Source organism: Crocodylus porosus, unplaced genomic scaffold, assembly GCF_001723895.1.
Source record: "Crocodylus porosus isolate Cpor-Errol unplaced genomic scaffold, CroPor_comp1, whole genome shotgun sequence".
NCBI classification, from domain to species: Eukaryota; Metazoa; Chordata; order Crocodylia; family Crocodylidae; genus Crocodylus; species Crocodylus porosus.
The window spans coordinates 25397353-25424271 of NW_017728917.1; the positions used below are offsets into that span (position 1 = coordinate 25397353).

Below are 26919 nucleotides of genomic sequence, written 5' to 3' on the forward strand. Positions count from 1 at the left end.
AGTATTTTCATCTAAGGGTCAGAAAGTGATTACCAGAATGTCAATCGCTGACTCCTCAACCTCCTTGAAGCATTCTGGGAGTTTTAGTGCATTTTTTTTAATGCTAGGCCTTGCTTAGCATAAGCACTCTCTTACAGGATCCCATCCATGCAGGCCCATAACACCGGATCTTTCTGTTAAGGCAGGTAGTGACGGGACGGCAGCCATCAAGGGATCAGTATTAGCATTCAAAGCTCGAAAGTCAATAGTCAGTTGCCACCCTCCATTTGGCTTGCACACTGGCCACTCTGTTGTTGTATGGAGAGTGGGTTCAGATAATAGTTCAGACATATGGGGGCAGTTCAGCACCAGGCTCATTATCAATCTCTTCCTCTCCATCATTCTCTCCCCCTTGATCTTCCCAGAGCTCAACTTTTGGTTTCTCCCCATAAAGACACTGCTGTACCTTGTGGAAGGATGGCTCCACAGCGTGTGCCAACTGCACCCTCTTAGGGAGGGAAGCGGCCATGCACACTATCATAATTTTTCCTTCCCTCCATTCTAAAGTCTCCAAGTGGTTCTGAGCAGCTCTTGTCGCCTCACACGCCACTCTGTTGGAATCTTTCACATCGTTTAACTCCTTACTCATCTAGGTGACCTTTTCCTGGAGCTGGGCATTCTCTTTGGCCCCTAACCGCAGGCATGTGGCCAGCAGCCATGACAGGCTTATCCCGGGCAGCATTTATGTCCCAGCTGCCAGCAGAGGGTTTGGGATTGATTGAGAGTGTGGTCGGGGGGTGGGGGGGTAGAAAGGTAAGAAAGTTTTATTGACTTAACAAAAACATGATTATGCGTAGTATACTAAGACAGATAATGACAGACCATATTAATTTGCGTCTGCAACTTATCAGCAGTCTCCTCTGATGCCTGATATACGATAAGTTTTGCTTTCCACAAAGGTCAGCAAAGTCAGGCATCCCTGATCAGCACTGTCCGATCACAGGCCCACTGATGCAGGTCAGCAGCTAATTAATCCCTTTCACAGAGCTGTATCTTCCTTCTAAATGATTTTCGGGTGTGCCATAGCCAATTTATACTTTCTGAGCTGTGCTGATAAGTTACAGCCATTCAGATTTTTTTTACTTCAGCTGTCTTTAGACTAACCAATAGCAGTACAAGCCTTACATTCTTTTGATAAGGTTAATTTTAACTACACTACAGGGCCTTACAACTTCAAGGTTTTACTAAATTTACTAGGCCTTACTTTATATAAGGCCTTAAACTTGTACATCTTAAACTTTAATTAGGCTTTTAGCAACAACATATAACTTAATATCTAAACAAATGACAGAAAAACACTTAGTCTAATCTTCACAGATTATAGAGCCTTCAGCAAGCACCTTTATCACACAGACATACTTTTCAGCTGTCACAGGAGGGACCTCCCACGGTCATCTAGTTCAGGCCCCTGCTCAAGGTAGGGTCATCCCAGCCAAGCGCCTATATTCAATCTGCTCTTGAAAATTTCCAGGGATGGAGATTCCACAGCTTCTCTTGATAGTCTGTTTCAATGTTTGACCAGCCTCGTAGTCAGAAAGTTCTTCCTAATCTCCAAGCCTTTCAGAGTAGAGAAGCCACAGCAAAGTCCTCCAGCATCCCATGGCATTTTGTTCTGCCCCTCTCCAGCCTTAGGAAGACTGTACGCTGCTCACTGGGCACTGTTGCTCCAGCCAGGCAGGAAACAGAACATGACCCTTTCATAATCCCACATTGTTCTGCAGGGAAATGCAGGCTGACCCTAAGCAGCCTGGGTCAACCAGTCAGGACTGCCCTGTACATTGATGTCACCTGTCTCTGAGCCTGAGGAGAAAACTGAGATGTGTTCATAGGGGCCCCTGGCTGCACTATGTCTTCACTGCAAGTTTTCTGCTCTTCAGGGGCTCAGCATTCAAATGTCTGTTGAGGTGTCTCTGACTAAGTTTGTTTACCAGGAAAACAAACTTGGAAGAATTCTTCCAGATCATTTAAACATGTATACAGCTAATATCTGCAACTCCACCCATTTCGGCATTCTCCACAAATTTGCTCATCATGCACTCAGTACTGTCATCCAAAGCATTAATGAAGATGTTAATACCAGACCCAGGACAGGCTCCTGGGGAACCCCACTTGATGTCTCCTCCCAGAGTGATGTTGAGCCACTAATGACTACTTCTTGAGCAGGTTGATCCAACCAATCACATTTTGACCTTATGGTACTTCCATGTAGTCTGTATTTTCCTTATCTTTTTAATGATAATAGTATAGGAGACGATGTCAAAGACGAGGTTAAGTTCAGGTCAAGGTACATTACTCATCTCCCCACATCCACAGAGCCTGTCATCCTATCATAGAAGGAAATCAGATTGGTTAGGCATGATTTGCCTTTGGTGAATCCATGCTGACTGTTCATAATCGCCTTGTTTTCCTTTTGGTGCTGTAGAATTAATTCTTTGAGGCGCTGCTCCATGATCTTTCCAGGTGTCAGGGTCAGGCTGGCTGGTCTGTAATTCCCTGGCTCCCTCTTGTTCGCTTTCTTAAAGATGGGCACTATATTTTCTCTTTTCCTGTCAACAAGGATCTTGCCCAACCTCCATGAGTTCTCAAAGAGGCTGATGGCTCTGAAATGAACTCAGTCAATTCCTTCAGTACTCTAGGGTGCATCCCATCCAGTCCTACTGACTTGAAGGCATCTAGCTTCTCCTAAATAATCCTTAACCTGTTTTAGCATTACTCTAAGCTTTTTGACTCCTTCCCTGTCTTTGCTGCCAACTGTGTTCATTATTTGGTAGCTGCCTTTGTTTGTGAAAACTGAAAAAAATAAAAGCATGAAATACTTCAGTCTTCTCTGTGTCATCCACAGCTCTATTGCTTTCTGCCTTCTGTAAGAGATCTACAGTTTTTTTGGTCTTTCTACTCTTGATATACTTGGAGAATCTGTTTTTATTGCCTTTTACATCCCTTGCCAATTACGTCTCAAATCATGCCTTAGCCATCCTAATTTTGCCCCTGCATGCCTGTGTGATATTTGGTATATTCTTCTCTAGTATTGTGACCAAATTGCTACTTTCTGTAGTATTCCTTTTTGAGTTTCAACTCCTTGAAGAGATTGCTCTCTAGCCAGATTGGTCTCCTGTTGCACATCCCATTCATCTGTGTTATCAGGATAGCTTGCTTTTGCATCCTTAATAATTAGTGGAGCTAAGATTTTTCTGAATGAAGCAAGAATTAACCAGGATTCTGAAATTTCACATGAGTGCTGTGTAGTATTTCCAGTCTGACCGAAGTGGAAAAAAAACAACATTAAATGCTTTGTACAAAAACTTGACCTCGCAAGATTTCTAGTTTGGTTATAAGACCGCAGAGGTTTGAGTGGTTTAAGTTTCAGATAGGCATTTGAACTTTTGGATGTTTGTTTAAGCTCACTAATTTACCCTTTGATGGTTTGTCCCTCATTAGATGTTGTCCAGAGAAGTCATTGAAGTCCTTTTGACAACTTCACTAAATGTAGGAATGATGATGCTATTACAGCCCTGAGGCATAAGGAAATACATAGCTTAGTGGGACATAAGTTGAAGAGAACATTTTTAGACACTTTAAGTAAAAGAAATATTTTAAAGTATATTTTAGCGCAGGAAAGGGTATGAACGAGGTAATTGGAATAGATGTTTTAATTACTCCTACATATATCATTATGGGAGATGATAATGCAAGAAAAAGCAGGAAGCAATTTAACTAGCTACAGAAGCATAAATTATTCAAAGTCAACAAATGGATTAATTTTAAATACATCTGGAAGGAAAGAATCAAATGGCAAATTGTTCTTTGGAGAAGAGTTATTGAAGGTCAACAGTCAAGTGTACCAAAAAGCTCTTATGAAGGCTGCTTTGTACTGCTAAACAAATATCCTTTGGACCACATTTGACTTTCATTTACTCTTAGCATCTCTCATTGATACCAGCATCACTGATGACAATGCTAACCATTTGTATGACTAAGACATGCTATTTGCGCTGGTAGTTTACAAATCAAATGTATGAAATGCTACACTCTGGACTGGAGATCTTTTATGGATATGATAACTGCTATGCAGAAAACGTTTAAAATGAAATCATAGTGTCTGCTTTAAGCCTAAACAAGAGGGGGCACAGTTTATGTATCAGACATGGATCAGTGATCAGGTACTGGGAAAAAGTAGAGTAGGATTTAGGATTCTCTAGAAAATATTTCTTCTTGTGGTTGCTGATTATTGTAATAAAGTACATAGTTGAAACTGCTTTCAGAGCAAACAAAAAGGATCTAAACAGACTTTGAGAGACAGTTTGTCAAGTCAGGTTTTCAGTACATATTTACATAGTAGACTGGAACAGTAGTCATCCCTGTGACTTTTGTTTGTTTTTTGTGGATTTTAAGGGCAGAAATTGAGGGCAGGAAAAGAGTTGTAGCTTCTTATCTGTTATTTCATAGAGGAAGCTTAATATTAATTAAACACAGGACCATATTATGCAAGAGGTACATCTTTGTTCTACACACATTAAATGTTCAGGATTAGATGGGTATTATTTAACTATTCTCATGCTACTGGACATTTATATTAAGGAAGAATCAAATTGCAAATAAATAAGAGCCCTATCCTGTTCCCATGGAAATCAATAGTAAATTTCCACTGACTTTAGACCAGGATTTTGTGCTAAATACATAAATAGGGACTGGAAGACGCAGGTATGTCCAATAAAATAGGATTGCTATAAACACACAAACCTGGTAAACTTCCTAAATAAAGAGTTGTTTAAAAAAAAAAAAGAAAAAAAATCTTAGTAACTGTAGACCTCTGTCTGCTTCTAACCAGTGCAAGAAAACATCCTTATTTGTATTTCTGCTTATGACTATGGTTAAAACCTCCAGTCTTTTAAATCATGGTGCAGGTGCATTCAAGTAATTGCAGGAACAACTGAATAGTCCCATATGCTAACACTGGAAAAAGAGACACAGTATTATTTGGTAAAGATAAATATGAAAAATAAAGATATATTGGGTTTATATTAGCTCAGACGTACAAGGATGGGGAAAAAAATCACTCGTCTTTTTGGATGTTTCAGAACGCTGTATTTATTTATTTTTTTTAATGACTGATCAGTGAAAAACTATGTTAAAATCAGTTGGAAAATCAGTGTTAAATAAGACATCTCATGGCGACAACCAGTATATAGAGTTGCTAACCAAAACAGGTAACCAATGCAGGCAGCATTCAGTTATTCCAGAGAGAATGTGGATCTAATGAATTTGAAACAATAAGAAAATAGGGAAATCATGTAGGGGAAAGAATTGTTTGTTTGTTTGTTTGTTTGTTTTAATGTAAAAAAAATTAGGTATAATGCATTGTATCCTTGAGCTTTGATGTACAAAGTTCTTTCCTGACACACAAATTAAAAAAATGACAATACTAAAGTCTCAAAAGAAAACATGAATGCTAGCAATTTGATAGCACTGAATAACCTACTACATAGACATTCCTCATTGTGTATTGAATATCTTTGTGAGAAAATGTCACACAGCAGAGTGGAATTCCCACGTGGGCAGAAGGCCGGCCAAAGGCTGGGCACGTTGTGCATCCTGGTTAAATCCTGGACATAGCTTTTAAATGGGATTTGCAGCAGTCAGTGCCTTTGTGCTGGTTTTCCTGAGAGGTGAATTTGTCTTACAGAAACTAGCAGCATCTTTTGACTGTTGACTTAGCTTGGGTCTCGTAAACCTTTATTTCAGTGGACCTGAGATTTGGTCTTAAATTTATGTAATTCTGGTTTCTTTTTCTCCTGTCCCCCTCCCCCTTCATCTGCAGGCCAGTGTAGCCAGATATTCCCCCCTCAGCTCGGTACGTTACAAATAATTCATGGCAACGGCACCACAGTTGGGACAGTGATCACATTCCAGTGTTCTGCTGAACACCAGCTTGAAGGACAGGGAGTCGTCACCTGCATTTGGAAAGGAAACAGTGCTCAGTGGACAGCAGGAGTTCCCTCGTGCAAGCGTAAGGATTATTCCAAAAAAATTTCTATCGCCTAAGCTGAGTTAGTCCTAGGTTTTTTGATTTATAGTCCTAAGTCTTTGGAAGATGTAGGGTTCTGTGCACAGAAGAGACTTTGAATTTCCTTTAGGGCTGAAATGTGTGGAATGCAATTAAACACCATTCATTACAACATAGGAAAAACTCGTAGTCAGACTCATGCCTGGTCTTACAGCCATGCCTTCAGTAGAGTTACACAAGGGATACATTTTTCCCTTACAAGGTATCTTTCAGCCAATACTACTCCTTATTTATTATACAGTGGATAGTAATTTTATAAGAAATAGGCCCAAAGCAAAATTCTGGATCTCAATGCCTCTGAACTTTGGAGTGTTTAAAATTCAGAATGGTCTCAAGACCAGTGCATTGGACCTTGTCTAATTTTAGAATCCCTGTTACATGGAATATTTTGCTATGCACTTGAGATTCCTATTCCAGGTAGGCAAGCTTATATCTGACTAATGGGCTTCCATAAGAGAAAGTAACAGATAAGAATGCTTGCTTTTAAAAAGCTGTGCAAATATACAGCTATCTCTGGAATTCAGTGGACACATTTCTAAGACTGGCATTTTTGGTGATGCAAAAAGTAACTTTCCTTTGGTAAGGAAGACATAGTGCTCAACCTGGACTAGCTGAGGCTATAGTGCCACATCAAAACTTCTCTATCTTTAGAATATATTTTTCCTACTCCCATGACAATTACAAATATCCCCAGTGTTCAACTGAAGACTTTTTGCTGCTTCCAGGATCCTGTCCTGCTGATTGCTAAAAGAGAAAGTGACCTGATGTGCAAAATAAAATACAGTTATACGGAACTAACCTTCTCAGAATAGGCTTCTTTACATCTGTGTTTCTTTTCCAGTATTTGTTTTTGCCAATCTAGTCCTTGTTAACACTTGATTAATAGAATCTTGTACATCATTGCATTTTTAACAGACTGACGAAGTTGTGCTTTTAAGGTACTGTGAAGCTAACAGCATCATGTTTGATTAACTTAAGTGGTAGGATAGTTGTGATCAATTCATTAGTAACTTATAAACAGTAGATTTTTAAATAGTCCACTTTGAGACAACCTTGGTTTGAAATTAAGCCAAGATACCTGGAACATTTTAATGCATACTGACATGAAAAATTTCATTGCATTATTATTAGCAAGACAGTGAAACGAGTAGATCTCAGCACATTTTAATAGGAATGTGAAAGCTAAATTTAATAAGGTGTTTGCGTTGGAAACCTGTTTCTATATTTGCTTTCCTGCAGCCATATCGAAGTATGAGACTTTTGGATTTAAAGTAGCAGTGATTGCCTCCATTGTAAGCTGTGCCATCATTCTGCTGATGTCTATGGCTTTTCTAACTTGTTGTCTCATCAAGTGTGTTAAGAAAAGTGAAAGGAGGAGAACTGAAAGGTATGTGCACATCCACAAAACCTTGCAAAAATAGCATAAATCCCAAGATGAGAGAGATTTGTGTGTCTAAGGCAGTTAAATGGCCCCTGTTGCCATATTATCTGAGTACCTCCCAGTTTTGTAAATGTCTTCATCCTCGTGACACTCAGTGAGGTAATAATCTGTTTGGAGGAGGGGGAACTGAGACCCAACGAAAGGCTAAGGCCCAGATATTTAAAGGTATATTAGTGCCTAATTCCCTTGACATCAGTGAGGGTTAGGTGTCACATAGCAAGGGTATGGTGGAGTGAGAAACTGAACCTGGGTCTTTCAAGTCCTAGTAACTGTGCCATTCTTCTTCTTCTCCTTGGGTTTTCTTTTCCATGGGATGACTGAGGATTTCCCCTACCCCTTTGTTCTCCTTTGCTTTATCTTCAGTTCTTATTAAAATGTGCAGGGATTCTTTATGGCTAGGGAAAGACATTCAAAAAGCCTGAGCCTGAATTGATTCAATCTTTGCAGGTTAGTCTAACCTGGCTAGGCTGACCTGGTTTGTAATGGCACAGACATCCACTCTCAACTGAGGAAATTCAGGCACATGCCTGCAGTAGCTCAGGCTAGAAGCTGGGGGTACTAGAGCAGCCCTCCTTTCCCTGCTATAGTGCTGAGCTGAGGGGGGTATGGCCAGGCCCCAGCAGTATGCTCTGATTAGGGAGGGGTTTCCCCCTCCCACACTTCTTGATAACAGAGCATTTATCAGCTGTTATCAGCATTTAGCACCCCATCAGAAAACAAAGCCTCTCATTAGTTCAAGTTCTTCTTAAGGAACTTTTTTCAAGGAAGGGAACATTCCAAGGAGGGTTGATTAGCTCTAAAAAGCCCTAAGCTGACACTGTCCTGTCTGCCTTACACAAACACTGATCGGCATTAGCTAGCATACCACATTCTGGCTATGGTCCATGCTATGGGAGAGAAGAGGGAGGGATTCCTGCTTGAACAGCAAGGGGGTGGAGCGGCAGGGGAAGCCAGGCATATGCTGCTGTGCCTGCTAGTCCCTGCTAGAGCTCCAGCGTGGGAGCAGAGGGGAGGAGCAGAGAGCCCAGCCCAGACAGCATGCTGGGATGCTGGGGGACTCTCTGATCTAACTTAAACCAGGAAGGGGGTCTGGGACAAACATTGCATAAACCAGATTGATCCAAATCAATTTAGTCTGATGCTACATTCAACCAGGTGTATCTCAAACCTCTTCCAGCCATTTTCAAACTGGTTTATGTGCACTGAATGTCTGTTCTGTTACGGGTTTAAACCAGTTTCTGATCACTTAAAACAGTTTATGTGTTATGTCTGTCCCCAGCTTACCAGACAATGTTGTAACACTTATACTGTGTGTTTCAAAACCTGGCTGTGAAAAAGGGATGGGGTGATCAGATAGAGCTTTAAGCTACGTCTGATTTTTGTACTGTTCTCAATAGGATACAGTTCTGTCTCATCATATATCTCACCTTCTGCAGAAAGCAAAGGTTTACACATATGTGAGGAGAGAGAGAGTTAGCTCCTCTACTGCGGCTGACATCATCCCTCTGACTATCTCTTTCTCCTAACTTGTATATTTCATTCTCATGTCTGTGCTCTTCCTTTACACCTGCCCAGAGCTCAGCTGGATACCTCCATCTATCTCCAAGGAGCTGTTATGGTACCTGCCGTAGGCAGCCAGGCAGCTTCGTCACCTTCATTCCTGACACTCCCCTGCTGGATTCAAACCTGGAAAAAAGGGTGTAGACTGGATGAGGCAGTTGATGTGCATAGAAGAGGTGGAGACCCGTACATGGAGGTCCTAGTGCTGGTCTCAGATGTGTGAAAACCAGAATTTCCATCTCACAGGAAATTCTTCGCTTCTAATTTTTGGTTTTGTGCTAAACAGAAGCTACAAAGAAATCTGCAAGTTCCTGTGAAATTAAATTTAAGTCTGACCTTTTAAAATGGATATTATAATTTGCAATATAAAAGAAAATCCTTTTGTGATTGAAAAGTCATTTCAAAATGACGTAGTAGCCAGTTTGATTCTTATAAGATCCTCTTCCTTTAAGTACTTTTATTTTTAGTGAATTTTGTCAAAATTGGCCATTCCTATAGAATGTTTAGCTAGTGATGGATCAGCATTTTCAGACAGAAAAATATTCTGCTTGGACACTTTTAAGCCAGCCCTAGTAAAACCATCAACATCTAAGAGGAATCCTCCTCCCTGGATCCTCTCAGTTTGTGCCCTTCCCTGTCCCAAACCTCTATGCCTTTCCCCCACAACTATATGCCTAACTACTCAGAAAACTGCATTCAACTGCTTTGAAACCATATCACCAAAAAATATTTATTGAGTTCAGGCTAGTTTGATGCCATTTTCTTGTGATGCCACGAGGGGGCTCTCAGATCAGGTCCTAATCTCATTCTCTGCTCCTGTAACTTGAGCAAGCTTGGGAACTGGGAATAGTTTGGTTTAACCCCATAGGGAGAGAACAGCTTGCAGCAAGCTATAGAACCATCTCTCTGAGCGGAGAGTGGTAATGATGGGTCTTGGCGAGAGGTTTTCTAGACAGAAAACAAGTTAGGGCAGGAAAAAGATTGGAAGGAAGGGAAACAAAGGGAGGAGACCTCAGAAAATCCTCACATCTTTAGTAGTAATAACTTGGCCCCTTGTGGCCTAGATCTTGTAGGAGTCAATGGCGAAGCTGCCATTTTCTTCAGTCAGCAGAGCGTTGCATCCTGAAAGAACAGGGTGTGAACAACAGAGAATAGGCATTGCCAATTTAGCAATTTTATTGCAATCCTCGTAGTATTTAATGTTCTTTCTTAAAGCCCCAGCTTAATGTGAGCATCTCAGGCACTGTTTAAAAATAACAAAACTAAGATTTGAATCCCCTTGGGTAATAAAAAATTTTGCAAACATGCCCCAAGTATGTTCTAAAGGGTTAGAATCTGGAGGGCAAATAAAACAATCTTCATTTTTCCTCAGTTTCATCATTTTTCTATGGATATCATGATTAAGACCAGATTGATTTTTTTGAACACTTGGGGGAGAGGCAATATTTCAAAAATGACCCAGGAGACATTTTTCTGAATAGAATAAATTTTATTTTTCTATAAAGCGCCAGCAGCCTGGTAACATCAGCACTTTAAAAAAAGCCAGCGCCTGGTGTCTGAACATAGGTAATTCCTTTTGATGCCAATAGCATTTATCTGTGAAGAGATGCAACTTCATGCTATAAATACAACTTACTATAAGCTAAAATTCAGAGAAGCTTCCTTGCTGCAGTTTCTTTACTTTCTCGTAAAAATTGCTCAGGGTCTGATGATTTTTATAGATTTGGGGGGTTAAATCTTAACAAGTAACATTGATGTTTTAAAAATAATATTTATCCTGTCTAAAGTCCTAAATTTAGAAAATCTCCTTTTCCAGGCAAGCACTTACTTAAGTCTGGACTGAGACATGCCCTTAAAGTTTAGCACATGTTTCAGTGGCTTCCTCATAGGGATAATGTGAAACTTGTTTTTTAAGTACTTTTCTGGATTGAGGTTTTAGTCAAGTAAGAGTTAAAATACTGTAGTAATGCCAGAGCTATCTATTTTCAACTTTTCTGTGTTTACAGGGATATGCAGCTGTGGTACCAGCTCAGAACTGAAGAACTGGAAAACATGCAAGCTGCATATTTTGGTTTTAAAGGCAGAAATAATAACAATAATAAAAAGCTCAGGAAAAAAACAGTATTTGATGATGGGGCTAACATGGCATATGACAACCAAGGCTTCTGCAGGTGAGAGTATTAAAATGAAGTATGCTGGGTTTCTGAATGCACTTGATGAATGGGTGTTAGAAAGAAGATTAGCGGAAAATAATTTTAAAATTGTCTCATAAGAATAAAATGATAAACTGTATTGGCGGGTGATATCCTGGCAATTGAACTGTTCCACTGTACATCATGTTTGCAGTTTGTGCTGTATGGGTTGCATCCAGCAAGATGCTGGGCACTCCAGTAATGAGCTGCACATTCCTGGGATATTGTGTACAGCCTCAGCTTGCATTAAAACCCCAGGTTTGTCCTTGAACTTGCTCTTTTTATGGTAATTAATAATGTTGCAAGAAAAGCTATTCATACAGCTTGAAAACCTAAGTATGACCTTGAACTCTGCCAGTGATTTTCTGACCTGTGTTTATACCGCTGCTCTGGTCTACGCAAAAAACTGAAATCGGGTTTTTAAAAATGCACAGAAATGTGTGTTAATATGATTTTTGTCTCCCTATACCTTTACTATCCTTTGATATTGCTCAGCCGTCAAAGACTACAATGTACATTACAACTCTGGCTTGCTTTTCTTTCACTGCCCACTTTACAGACTTTGAAAACAGTGGTAGCTATAATTCTACTGGTTACCTATTTAAAAAAATGTTATGTAAACCACCTTCTGTACCACAGTGGAAATGGTATTCAAATGGTTCATTTAAACAAAAGTCTAGTGGCTGTTTAATCAATTTTTAGCTTTGGGTGGTTTCTGAAAGACTTAAAGCTAATTATATGGTGATTATATCCTAAAATGGTTTTCAAAAGGATTAAGAACCAGCTTTTTTTTTAATTTTGACTACTCCAACTATCTGTGCTGGAGTGTTAAAAGTCACTACCTGTTTTTTAAATGTTTGAAAAACCTGTATCAATACACAGTTGTTAAATACAAAGTTTATTGCTCCTCTAGAGCTGCAAGTACTTTAGAAGTTCTTATCTAAACCATTTCAATGAAGTAGAAACTGTTTACCAAATGCTGTACATCCATCCTTAACTGACTATATCAAGGAATATGTACTGGTAATTCATTTGGATAAGCAAATCTTCAGATAAACAGCTTCTATTTGATAAGGAGGTTGAAGTCTTTAAACTTTGTTGGGAAAGTGAGGTGAAGGGACAGGGACAGTAAGGAAGCTTACAAACTTTTCTTTTTCCTGTGTAGAAAATGTATATGCTGAAAGCAAATATTAGAAGATATTGCCTACTTTTGTATAGCAGAGTGGTGGATATGATGATGTAAAGGTGATGTGATTCCAGTGTAGTCATTCAGATATAACAAAAATCAGTCCAACCTCAGAAGCTGTAAGAGAATATTCAGTTTTGAGGTAGAAGTCTAGCTGTTGAGCATGGCCACTTATGTTCAGAGAAGCTGTTTCCTTAATAGGAGTTTGAAAGCATTTGACTGAATTTGAGCAATTATGAAACCACCTGAGACACTGCTGAAGTTATTCCAAGGATGAACTCAATCCTGTAACAATATTCCCTCAACAAACTTCTACATAAATGCTGATTGTAATACATTTATATTCACTGTTACATAAAACTTTATTAAAGCTGTAGATGTCTACAGTTTAATTATATTAACTGAATCTATGTGCCTTGATAGATATAGTGTGGGAATTGTCTTAATGCATTATGTAGCAAATGAATTTTGAAGATGACAAATGATATGCCAACTTTGTCCATTACTTTTAAAGTTTATGATATGTTATATAATGAATTATCCTGCAGATCTAGCTTATTGTTAACAGCTTGAATGTATAGAGGTAAATGTAAACTGAAGCTGTCTGATGTACTATGCAGTTAGAAGACTCAATGATGGCGAGTTGTGTACTGGCTTTCCCCCTGGTTTCTAACATTTCTTGTCCCATATACAAGAAACACACTAGTAACTTACATTTTGGAGGATTTTTTTTTTGCTTTGGAGTTGTACATTGACCATTCAAACCAAAGTACAAGAAACTGTTAAAACGACACAGTAAAAATCAGTGCAACCAAAGTCTGTATTTTTCACACAATTTACATCATTTCTTGAGAATGTCCTCTGCCTGCACCTTATTGATCCAATGTTTCTAACAAAGAACCATGCTTTAAAGTAATACAGTTTGTTGTTTATTTCTTTTCCTTGATCTTTTTAGTGAAATAATGCATGTTATTTTAACCCATTGTAGTTTGCAGTTTCATCACTTTTTCCCTATGATAGGCTTTAGTTGCTTTATTCCAGTTAACTAAGGAAAGCTGTAATTGAATTGTAATTGCATGTGTAATTGAACCAGAAAATCTGAGAGATGAAGCATGATTTTATCTGTGGGGAGAATGTTGACTATGATGACTACCTTTTCACCTGCTACTTAAGTTTTCAGGGGAATGAATGACCACACACACACACCTTGATAACCCCAGTGCAACTTTATCTCACCATTATAAGCTTTTTTTTTCTTATAGAAGTGTTCATCGGACATAAGTTTCCATTTTTAATTGAAATAGTTTTAAAAGATGATTCTATATTTAGATCTGTCAATTTCAGGAAATTTCACTTTGTCAATTTTAAGGGGGGAAAAAGCAATTCTATCAGACGGAGCAGAGATTTGTTACGGTTCATAGTTCGAGGAGTCAGGATTAAAAGCTCTCATTTAACCTGGTGATAGCAAAGCTTTCTTGTTCTGTGAGAACAAGAAGTAAATGTGGTAACTGTGGAATTGTGTTAATATTTAGTTTCATTATCAGAAGCTGAATTGTAATGGCAACTGTTGTGTGTGTGTATATATAAAGAGCTGCGTTCTGACCTTGCATGCACATGAGTAAGTCTTACTGAAGTGATGAGACGTAAATGTGCACACAACTGAGACCAAATTTAATTCACTGTGGTGAACAATTGCCATCTGTGCCAGCCTGCTGCTGTTGAAAGACAGCAGCAGCACAGAGTTTACAAATACTCACTGAAACAAAGTATCATGTCTGTATGCTCCAGCCTTGGCAATATGACCAGTCTTTCCTAAGGAGTACTGACTTGCGCCTGAAACATTAACCATCACTTACTTACAGGACAAGCTTGCTTCCAAGAAGGGCTGAGCAGAGAGTGTGGTAAGCAGAATATAGAACTAATTGCGTAGTGACAAGGGGGTTGAAAGAGATGCTGTGGTTTCCGGGAAGTTAAGAGTTTATACAGGGGAAATGACTGGACAAGCCACTGTGGAATAGTGCTTTGTATGACCACTTTTACTATAGAATAAGAGCATCCAAACAGGGAGCTATTCTGTTTTAAATTCTTACCTGGGGTAGGAAAGGATTTTCCTGTTCTGTGTACCTTCATGAGATATTAAATCTTTTTCTCTTCTGTGCTGGCATGAAACCAAGACCTTTTGAAATAAGGTGCCAAAAGAAAGATAGAGAACTCCAGAGCAGAAGAGCAAAGGGGCTTGTATTTTGCACATTCCTTCAGGGTGTGACAGTTCCCAAGTTCAAGTTTCTTCTCTGTTTGACGTGGATCTGCCATATCCCATGCCCAACCACCCGACTAGGCTGTTTTCTGTTAAAGAAAAGATCTCTCTCACCAGAGATTACACTCAAAACCTGCAAAAAATTTCTTGAAATAGCAGTTTCATTCCACCTTACCGTACCAAAAATGGATTGATGAATCAGTATGCTTCAGTGAAAAAACTGTTTATTTGTTTTATTGGCCAAGATTGTCCTTCCTTCCATTAAACCTACCTCATTCTGGAACACCTTTCTTGTGTTGCTGTCAAATGAACTTTCCTCCTTTTGTCCATAACTGAGCATGCCTCTCAACTCTTTTAGATATGCTACCAAAGTCTTTGCAGGCTACATGCTCCACATGGGCATACTTAATGCTGAATATCTGCAAAGGAAAGGTTAATGAAAGCTGATCTTCCCCTTGCCAGGTACCAAAGATACTGGAAAGATTAGAAAGCATGTCAATGAGAGATCAGATAAAAGTAATGAGACTCAAGAGAAGTGGAGCCACAACCCCTGCATAGGTAGAAACTTACGTTCACTTACAGATGTGAGGTAGATACAGCTGGTGTTCAGCTAAATACTCACCAGAGATGGCAGGAGACAGTTAGGTGGGCCTTGGGTTTTCAGCCTGCAGAAATATATCAAAGTTTCCTTTGCTTATTTATGATTCATAAACTGAACTAATGCTCTCCTTATCCCTTTAAATAATTCTAGTCATGCTCTGAGGAATTCATGAGGATGCAAATAAGAAAAATATGCGCAAACCGGCATTATCATAGGAAATTACAAGGTGGAGCTAAGATACACAGCACACCATTTTCCCGTGCATATGAAAGCAGTGAATAAACTCAGGACACCCTGTTGTTCCTTTCTCACCACAAGAGCATGCAATAAGCTGGCCTCAGCATTGGAAAAACATTTAAAATTAGTAGTGGGAGAATGTGAAAAGATTTGGAATCCAGCTTGCTGTAGCATCCAAATTATGAAGTGAAATATCCAGACTAACAGAAGTTACCATTTCCCTCAATCTCAGTACAATCCTTTTCACAATACCAGGCCCTGCAATGGACCCTTCCTTGAGAAAGGAATGTGCTGTTGCCCTTGCAAGCAGGATTGGTGGCTTCCTGTACTGAAGATACCAGCAGATCAATTCCTTTGGAGCATATGTCTGTTGTCTCTCTCCTGCATTCAGTCTTGAGGGAACAAGTACAAATCACTTCTGCCTGACTTTTGGAATGAAAGCATTTGGGTCAGCTAACCCAGCTGACCAGACCCAAAGATCTGTTATGTGATTAAATCTTTCAGTCTAGTTCAAAAATGCATCCCATATAACTATATTGAAATCGGTCGTGAAAGAATTAAGAGAAAGTCCTGCATTTTTGTTGGAACATAGAATTATTTCTTCCTTTCCCTCTCCTTGCCCCCCCCCCCCCCCCAAAAAAAACAAAAACAACTCAGAAAGGCACATTTGGTTTGTTTGAGTTTAAAGTGGATTATTTTGCATAGCTCTGGAGCTAATTAGTTAGCAGAACTGAGTGCAGGAGTGAGTCAAGTGGAAAAGCCCATGTCTTGGAATACATTTGAGAACCCTTCTTTAGATACCAATTGTAACTGGTATGCATTACCAAGCACAATCTCTTTAGAAGGGCAACAGATTGGTGCACTCCCACAGGAGTTATTTTTAGTGCCTGCGTCTGAAAGCTCATGAAATTGGGTACTGGATCCTTTCTAATAATATGCAAGATGTCAATCATTGTGCATTAGCAGCCTACAAAGGTAACAGTAATTAAGCAAAATCTAATAAAAAATATTTCCAAGTGAAATGAGTTCATTTCTTCATATTGTCTTCATAGACATTTAGGAGAGGTGACCTAATTTTGGGGAAAGTGTATAACAAGTGATGAAGCAAAACCAGTAAGATGAACTCCTGACATTTTGCTTATACAGAAATCCCAGATGTATGTTTGTATATGTATGTTTTATATATGTAGTGGTTATAAAGGGCTATGTTCATTCCTAACCATGTGTAAATACACAGATCAGAAGCAGAGTTATATGAATGTGCACTTCAACTTCTGGCAGGCTTGTTGGAAATCATTTTCTGGAGAACACCTGTGCTTCCTGTTCCACCACAAGCTGCAACACTATGGCCTTGGGTAAGGGGACCTTTGGGAAGTCTAAGGGAAAGAGGGGACACAATATGCAGCCACAGTCCTCTTCCTCTTCTACACCCCAAACCTACTCCCTCAGGTGTCTTTTCCCTTCTGTTCACATTAGCAGGGGAGATTATAAAGCCAAAGGAGAAACTACTAAATTAAAAGGGCAGCATGCTTCAGTGATCCTCATGGAAGCAGGTTCGTGTGGTGCAAGTTTGTACCAATGAGAGAGAAGAAAGCATGGGAAGAAACTCTCATGCTACAAGACAGGCTGTTCTAAAGTTCTGCTAATAAGAACAAAACAAGTAGAGCATAAAAAGTAAATACAAAGCAAGCACAAAAACTCAGCAGCCGAAGGTTGTAGAGCCAGAAGATGTATCACTGGATAAACCAAATAAAGAGAAAATATTCTTCAGTTGTGGTTTACTGCCAGCTTGTAAGAGATCCCCAAAGGCCAGTCTGTCCTGAGAAAATTCTAGAAATGCTACCAAGTGGTGCAGGAATGAACACTGCAGCTGTATTTTTCCCCACAACTGTTGATTTACGGGGTAGAAGTAATGATGCTGCGGGTATGGGTGAAAATTCATCTGCCTTCTAAGGGTCAGGTTTGCTTCCATTTTGTTAGTGCTAGGCCTCTGCCCAGGTTAAATTCCCTTTGTGCTGGCCTCATGGGAAAACAGGGTAGTTCCCTCTTGTAACGAAAGCTTCTGGCAGTGGAAAGCCAATGTAGCTGGCTCATTGATCACATGGGGAATAAGTTAGATGCCGGAGTGTGGCCTGAGCCGCTGCTGTTAGTACCTTCAGTGCAGTGTTTCCCAAACGGCTGATACCTGGAGCACACTTTTCTGGCTTAAATTGGTTGCACACTTCACTTTTATACCTGAAAAGTGTGTGTGTGGTGGGGAGGGGGTGTCAAATATTTCTAAATTCAGAAAAGATACTGAGTGGGACACAGAGGCTAAAAAAGTTGAGAATTACTGATGCCATTTACCTGGTGCCATTTAAGGTGATGGGGAAAGGACCTCACTCTGCTGTACCCTGTTCACTGTCTGCCCCCTCCTGTCATCTGGTCTGTGTCTCAGGGGCAGAGGCAGCCCTGCTCTCCTCTCTGGCCCACAGCCCTGGGAGCATGGAAGGAGAAGAGAGGGCAGCCAGGCTGCAAAGTATGGCTTCATGCACATCTACCCACTTGCAGCAGAGCACACTGCTGGGAGCTTGGGGCTGCCTGGGGTTGGGGAAGGTTGCAGGAGTCACAGCAGTCCCCAGAGGAGCAAGTGCAGGCATTGCTGGAGTAGTTGATGTAGGTGTAGGGTGCTGGATGGGAGAGGGGAGAGTATTTACTTCCTCACACAGTGGGGATCTCACGGCACACTCCCATTGCTCCCAGAGAGCAGTAGTGTGCCACAGCATGTCCTTTAAGAATCACTGCTCCAGTGGCTGAACTAGGTTGTATGCAGCCACCTCTGCCATTCCTGACCTTGGCATATCTGTGAATGAAATCTATATGGCTGTTAGGATCCATCCCTGTACTCAGGCTCTTGCGGCCTTTAGAGAAAATGCTCATTAGACTCCAGTTGTTTGTAAAGCTGAGTTCCCAGGCAGTCTGTTTTGGGGTGTCTGGAAAAAGAGCCCAGTCATTTTTTTTGTTTGCTTGTGGTGCTTTCACGTTAGCTGCCTGGGTACAATTTTACATCAGTGATTGCAGTGAAGATTTTATAGCCACAAAGGTGAGGAGGTTCCAGGTTTTGATTCCCATGGCGCTGGTGACTCAGCCACATTTCACTTCCATTAAAGTATAGAGATCAACCATGAACGGTTCAGTCCAAAAAAAACCCTTTATCCACTCCCTGCTGTTTTCATGTAGTGCTCAGATTTCCGGATTCCCATAACTTTGGACCATTTGTCTGCACAGGTACTACTCTTTGCCACTGTAAAATCTAGGATACTAGGCTAGATGGACCTGTGGACTAACCAAGTTTGGCACTTCTTATAGTTCTTACACAAGGCATCACACTGACTCACACCAAGGCTGCATGAAGAAGTGCAGACCTGGAAGCAGTGGTGATGAAACAAGTTTTGGTATCACCAATATGTTTAATATTCCTGTATATGAAATTCACAATGAGATGGCTATAAATATTATTTTTTTCAATGCATAATATGCATTTAGGCAGGCAAGGGTAGATGTGATATCTTTTATTAAACCAACTGCGTAGTCAGAAAAAAGTTCTTTGCAACCTTCTTCAGGCATAGGGAATCTTTGCTGTTCTGAGACTCCAAGGAATGAAAGGACATTCCGTGTGACAGGATGTCAGTGAGAATGTAAATAGGTAGAAATTAGGAAAACAAAGTTATAACATACCATCCTTCCCTGGAACCTACACAGAAAATCCTCAAACAGTTGCAACCCATATTAGAAGGCCCAATTCTTAGAGATCTTTCCAGAACCACCCATCCTAGCCTTTAAACAAGCACGGAGCCCTGCTAACCTCACCAGAAACAAACTCCCTATGACCCAAACTATACCTAGTGGATCCAGACTATGCCAGGACAAGAAATGCAAAACCTGCCAACACCTCTCTACCATTCCCACAATAGCCACACCCCACAACAGAACCATCGCCCTTCCTGGATCTGACACCTACACCTCCAGAAATGTTATAGATCTCATCCAGTGCACCAAATGCCCTGGTGGAAAATATGCAGGAGAAACCAATCAACAACTGCACCCCAGAGTGAATGCATACCAAAAATCTACCAAAGACCAGAATACCCAACTACCTGTGGATGCACGCATCTCACAAGACAATCACCACCTCTCTATTCTTAGTTCTAACTTCAAAGGGAACTTATAAAACACCTTTCATAGATGAGCCTACAAACTTCATAAATCTACCGGATACAAAAAATCATGGACTCAGTACAGACATTGGATTTATGCATAGGTGGCAGAAGGTCAGGGCTAATGGGGCTTAGCCCCCATAAACACAGGGCAGCAGTGGCAGTGCAGAGGACTGCAGGGCAGCCCTGCTGTAAGCGCTGGGTGGCTGCAGTGGGGGGAAGAGGTGTGCACAGACAGACATGTAGCCACAGCCTGCAGAGGTGGCCAGCAATGCAGTGCCCAGCAGATAACTTTATGAAGGGGAAAGGGTGAGGGGGGGGCAGATTGAGGCCCCCGTGGTGAGTGGGGTAGGGGCTGAGGCAAATGGGGTCCCAGGGCCGGGGTGGGTGGTGGGATGGCTCATCCAAGAGCACGGGAGCGGGGGAGAGGAAGGGCTCCCACCGCTGTGCACCCCAAGGGAAGCACAGGAGACATATGCCTCCTGGATTTATGCATGGGGCATTGCAGAGGAATGCTGGGCACTGCCCCTGCTGCCAGTGTTTGGGAGCTGCAGGTAATGCCATGTGCCTTCCACTGCTGGGTGGGCAGGGGATGGGGTGCAGGTGCAGCTTGTACACAGAAGGCACATGGCATCGCATGGTTCCTGGGTAATGGTAGTGTGGAGCAGAGCCCAGTCCACAGTAGCAGCCTACTTCTGTGACACCCTGCATACAAATCCAAAGGACATGTGCCCTCTGTGCCTCCCCCAGGTTGTGCACAATGGCGGGAGCACTCCTGGACGAGTCGACCGGGCTCAGACTGCCTCAGGGCCCCATTCTTCCAAGCTCCAGCCCCTGCCCCTCTTCCTCCCTCACTGTGGAGGCCTTGATCTGCCCCCCACACCTCTTCCCCCTTCATCCCTCACTGTGGAGGCCTTGATCTGCCCCCCACATCTCTTCCCCCTTCATAGGCTTACCTGGTGGGTGGTTTATGTGTGTGTGTAAGTATCATTTTAAGTTTTACTTGGCTCTCCCCCAGTAATATTTCTCCCTCTGTCTATGGATTTATGATGTATTATACCTGCCTGACATCTGATTCACCAAGTACCTGCCAGCCCTGATCTTTTACACTCCCCCCCGCCCCCTCTTTCTTTCCTCTCCTCCTTTTCTACCTGTTTTCTTCCTAATTTCCAGCTATTTACTTTTTCGCAGACAGCCTCTTTTCTGCCTTGGAAAACTACTACAGTAGAGTCTTCCTTACTTACCTTTGGCTTTTTCCCTCCCTTGTTTCCCACCCCCCTCCACTCTCCCCCTTCCCTCTTCTACCTTTTGTTTTCTTAATTTCTACCTATTTACATTCTCACTGACATCCTGTCACACTTTTATCTTCTTTCATTCCTTGGAGTCTCAGAACAGCAAAAACTCCCTGTGCCTGAAGAAGGGTGATTGTGCCTAAAAGCTTGCAAAGAACTTTTTCCAACTACTCAGTTGATCTAATAAAAGATATTGCATCTACCCAAAGAATCTTGCCTGCCTATGTCCTTAGACTAACATGGCTACAATAAAAAATCCAGTAATATGCATTCATGCATAACTCTTCCTTCCACCCTACCAAAAACAGGATAAAATTGTACAAAAGAGGTTTTAACATAAAACCAATTGAATTTTGGTCAAGTTGTATTACAGTGATTTCTTTCGTTACGTTGCTTCAGTGTATAATAGTTAAACGGGGGGGAAGGGAAATATGTACACTATAAAATATGGTATCATGTGAGTAGCTTAATACAATTGCATGCAAGTAAATACATAATAATGGAAATTAATTTCCCTTTTAAAGAGGCAGTAGCATTTTCCGTGTCAAAGATGACACGGAAATGTCACTTTCCCTGCCTTCCTGGCCCCACGCTGCTCCAGCACCACAAGGCTCCTGGCTGCATCGCCAGAGCATGTGGCTGCGCTGGGTGTGTGTGTTCATAGGGTGAGTCCCACACCTCCCCCACACCAGACACATGCACCCACACCCCACCTTGCACTGCCATACATGCAGTACCCATACCCACACCCCCTCACAGACCCCAGTCACCCTCTCCCCCTACACAGCTCCCCACAAACCCCATACCCACCACACCCCACATATCCACACACACCCACATGCTTTCTCCCCCATACCTATCCACCCCCTGCAGATACACCCACACCTCCCCCACACCCCACATACCCACCCCCCACAAACCTACCCCATCTCCCCACAATATACAAGAGTAAGACTTCATTTTAAGCTATTATATACAAGACAAAATATTTTTTGAAATCAAATTAATGAATGTTTTCGATGTTCGCTTTTTAGAATATAATTTGGTATTTTTCTGGTTCCAAGATGGCAAAACCCCTTACTGAAAGGAGTACTTCTGGGGCAAAGGGAGGGACTTCTGGTGGCAAAGGTCAGGGGTTAGGAGGTGAAACTTCCAGTCGCAAGATGGCGACCAGGGGGTGGGGCACCTATCAAGGGACAGGGCTATCCATGCAACCCTTGAAAGCTCACCAAATCTCAGTATGTGGCCCTTCACCTGAAATAATTGCCTACCCTTGCTATATATCATGTGATCATTCCCTTCCCTGCTTTGCATATGAGAGCTGCTTTCATGGAACAGGCCATTTCTGGTCCACTGGTGTTATGATAAAGAGGAAATTTACAGTTGAGAATTTAAGCTGCAGTACAGAGGCCACAATAATGATGCTCCCTTCATGTTAAGCCTGTTGTTACTATTATATTACTAAGGTTTGGGACATCCTATACTGGGGCTTGGCAACCTTCTTAGAGTGGTGGCTGAAATAACATAACTTGGTCTGAGGCAAGCTGATTTTTTTTACTTGGTTACTGCAGCTTCACTGCTGATGCACACACCGCGGAATCCTTCCACTGCTGAAATGCCATGGAATTGCCCTGCCTCCAGAATGCTGCTGATATGTGGGTTTTGAGGCAGGAGAAATCACTTGCATGGATGTGCAGGGCTAGGAAGCAGACTTCCTCTTCTTCCCCTATGCAAAGTCCACAGAAAGGTGCCATCTGTGGAGTACATGGGTCCTTTCCCTGGCACAAATAGTCACACAGTAGGTCAGTGAGAGGGAGGATTACATCCCCTTCCCTCCCCTTTCCACTCTCTGGAGCTCTCCAGGCACTCTGGCAGAAAATAGGCTGTGGGTCAATGGCTAAATTCCTTAGTATGACTCCAATTGGAATTGAAAATCAATCTGATCCAACTCAATTATTTCTGGGCTAACTGGGGAAAAAAAGAGTGTGCACCTTTAGCTCATACTGGGAAAGGCTGAAAATATATATGATGGTGCTGAGGTGATATTGTTCCTGTTATGATACAGAAAAATATGCAAGGCACGAATTCCTGTGGGTGGTATTTTTTTATTGGACCAACTGCACAATTGGGATAGATATAGCCAAACTAACTATCCCAACCATGCAGTTCATCCAATAAAAGATAACACCCACAAGAATTTTTGCCCTTCAAAAATATGCATAGCATTCTCCTCTCTATTTCATGTCAGTTCCTCCTTATGGTTAGGCAAAGTGTCATGGCTTGATCATGGTTAGGCAAAGAGTCATGGTTTGAGCATAGAACTAAGAATCAGAACCATGGCTCTGAACTGACTTTCAACTCAAGTACCCTGTCTGCCTCTCTCTTCCAGCTGTATCTAAGATAGCTAAGGTATTTGCATCTACTGTATATATGTTTGTAAAGCATTTAGAATGTGATGGGTTCCCCTTTAAGAGCTAGATGTATATTTGGTAAATTTTATTTGTTTTTATAGTATTTCTTTGTACATGCCTTTATAATTTATTGGGACTAACTCAATGCACATATGCACATGCATATGTGCTTTCATTAAAGTTTTCGTAATGGCTCTGCTCTTACCACTGGGTATCATACACAGACACTAGACACTAAACAAGCAAAAAGTTCCACCCATTCCTATTGCAAATCCCTTTTCAAAGCCACTGCCAACATCAGACAGGAAATCTAGGTGCATACAGTGCAGGAGTTCTCTCACTGCAAGGAGGCCCTATTTGAATTATTATCCCCTTTGCGCTAGGAACAATTCTCTGTTTGCAAAAAGAAGAATTTTTAAAATTCTTTTAAAGCCCACTGACACACATGACTGTATATTACCCTTCTCTCCTGCTGGAGGCTGAGTCGTTACTTCTCCCAACAGTTACACCAGCTCTATTGACTACATTGGTATAAATGAGAGCTTTGTTTTATGATGTGCAAACTCTACATACAGGTGCCATCTGTGGAGTAAATGGGTCATTTCCTTGGCACAAATTGTTCCAGAGTAGGCCAGTGGGAACAGGGCTACGTCCCCTTCCCTCCCCTTTCTACTCTTTCAAGTTGGCCAGGTACTCTGGCAGAAAGAAGGCTGTGGGACTGGCCAAATCTTTCTATTTAACATCTTTTTTTATTTAACATTGTTATAGAAAGAGAATACAACCCTCCCTTCCCTTCTCCAAAAGAAAAAAACCCCTCTTTGCATCTTTCCTTGCCACATTTAAAGTCAAACAAGCTTCCAGCTTACCAGATGCTGTAAGTAAATGTAAATACAAGCTAGCTGTTTTGACCTCAGGTCACAGTAAGATGCTTTTAAATATTCCAGCTGGAACAGGAGTGAGGAACGTTAAAGTACTAAGGGTGTGTCTGCATGTTACTGAATAGTCATATTGCTACAGCATTGTGCTTTAGTGTTTCCTTTTGGAAGTACTAAAGCACAGTGCAGTAACCACCTGTATCGCGCCATGAGTGCAGCGTGCGGTTAGATTTTGTTGCTACTTCGCTGTAGTGGCACATTAAAATGGGGGAGCATGCTGCTATGGCGAAGTAGCTGCCAATCATGTGTAGGCTCACATGATCACTATGTCACTGTAACATGCCATACTATGATGTAGCGTGTCCCTACGGCAACATAGGACGATGTGTAGACGCACCCTAAGAGCACAGAAGTGGTTAGACATGTTAATCAGAATTCAGGCAAAGGCAAGGCAACTAAAGTATTATAGCATCTGATGAAGAAAGTTGTTGCCTACTAAAGCTCATGCTTCTCTGAACCAGTTAGTATAGGGCATCACTCTGCCCTGCCTTCTTCCTAAAGTAATAAAAGGGAACACTTGGGTTATGTTGTTTGCATCAGTGGACAAATGTCAAACTGAAATCTGTGTTACATAAATAACACAAAATTCAGAGGAGACTAGCTCCACTCAGTTCACATTGATGTAGTTTCTGTTAATCTAGGCTAACGCCTTCAGTCTGCTCAGGGGAAATTGAGGGCACTGACAGAAGTGACATTTTGTCATGCAGTCACCCTCTTGAAGTGGCCTACAGCCATTCTGCTTTACAGAAGGGCTTCAGAGAGCTTTAAAAGGTCCTGATCCCACCTAAATAACCTTGTCTGCCTATGTCCTTAGACTAATGTAGCTACAACCTATACACCTGAAACATGGAGCATACTGAATTTTGCCATTTGAAATGGAAATTACACAACATGAAAAAGAAAGAAGCCAGAGACAACAGCAACATATAGTTTCTAAGCCTATGCAAGAAACACAACATCATTCCCAGAGGACTAAACATCTACAGTCCTCTGACTACTACACACAACTCCGAATATGCTTCACAACTTTGCAGGAAAACTTCAGGGAAACTTAGAAATCAAAGATGATTTCTAAACCATCAGATAGGACATCTCACAATAGAAAAAATTAAAGCCTGACTGCTATATTGACTGCTTCTGGGAAAGAATGAACAAGAAATAATCAACAACACATGCCACCATAACATCTGTCCCTCTCAGAGAGAAGGGCCATAGAATCCCTAAGATCTGACCACCAAATAGTAATAAAACCAGTGGATAAAGGAGGAGCTATAGTAATCCTTATCTGTGAAGACTACATAAAGGAAGCAAACAGACAACTCTCTGACACCACCTACTACAAAAAACTAGATGATTCTACTCCCCTTTTCACCTTGAAACTCAAAACTACCATCAAATCATTTCCATCAGAACTACCAGAAAAAATATAAACTTGATCCCCTTACTACCCAACCCAGGGACTTTTTACATGCTCCCTAAAATCTACAAACAAGGAAACCCTGGCAGACCTGTTGTATCCAACCATGGAACCCTCACTAAGGAAATATCAGGTTTTGTCTAATCAATCCTCAAACCTCTTGTCACCTGAAGAGCAAGTTTTGTCCAAGACACAACAGACTTTTTACAAAAACTTAAAAAAATAGACCACCTTCCCAGTAACACCCTTCTAACCACCATGGACATTACCAGCCTATATACCAACATCCCACACCAGGATGACAGTCAAGCCTGCTTTACATATCTACAACAGCAAGATTACAACTCAGAGTACAGACCCAAGATATTACTATACTTATACACTTCATCCTCACACACAGCAACTTTACTTTCAATAGCCAACACTTCCTTCAGGCACAGCTATAGGCACCAAAATGGCCCCACCCTGTATCAAGATTTTCATGAGCCATCTGAAAGAAAAATTCCTTAAGGACTCTGTGGCAGGAAAGATTTAACCTGGCAGGGTGAGGAGCAGAGCCAGTGGGACACCACACCAGAACAGGAGCACGGTGAAAGTGAAATTGCTGCGGGAGAAGATGCTACGGTAAAAGAAAAAAAGGAAAAAGAACGGCAGAGCTGGGAGGAGTTGGAGCTGGCTCCTGCATCGATGTGGGCATGGTTTATGGCAGCGTGACAAGGCCAATTTGCTGGCTGGCCCCCTGAGGCTAGGAAAAAAGGCCTGGTGGAAGAGCAGCTGGTGGAGCTGGAAATAAGTTCCCTGATGCGCCCAGGGCGGTGGGATATAGAACAGAGCCCCATGAGAGGGACATGGTGGCTTCCCCAGGAAGGGGCTTTCCAAAACAGGCAGAGCCAGACAAGGCTCAGGGACTTACCTGAAGAAGCACCATGGATGTCAGACATCTCTAGCCCAGATTGGATCCCAACGGGACCTGAAGGGACAAGAAGAGATGGACATCTGAGCTGTGGCAAGTATAAAGCTAAGAGAGAGGGGGAGACGCTGGGGAGCAAGGTAACCCGAAGTCTGGAAGATGCTTAGGCAGGACAAAGTAT

At 41.6% G+C, this 26919-nt stretch overlaps 1 protein-coding gene across 1 annotated transcript in view; it reads left to right on the forward strand.

The window, feature by feature from the left end:
- Nucleotides 1-26919, forward strand: part of SUSD3 (sushi domain containing 3) — a 68140-nt gene that overhangs the window by 31057 nt on the left and 10164 nt on the right. The window contains exons 2-4 of the mRNA XM_019536935.1: nucleotides 5858-6046; nucleotides 7343-7490; nucleotides 11111-11275. Of these exons, the coding sequence (XP_019392480.1) occupies nucleotides 5858-6046; nucleotides 7343-7490; nucleotides 11111-11275 (502 nt within the window). The remainder of the gene's footprint in view (nucleotides 1-5857; nucleotides 6047-7342; nucleotides 7491-11110; nucleotides 11276-26919) is intronic.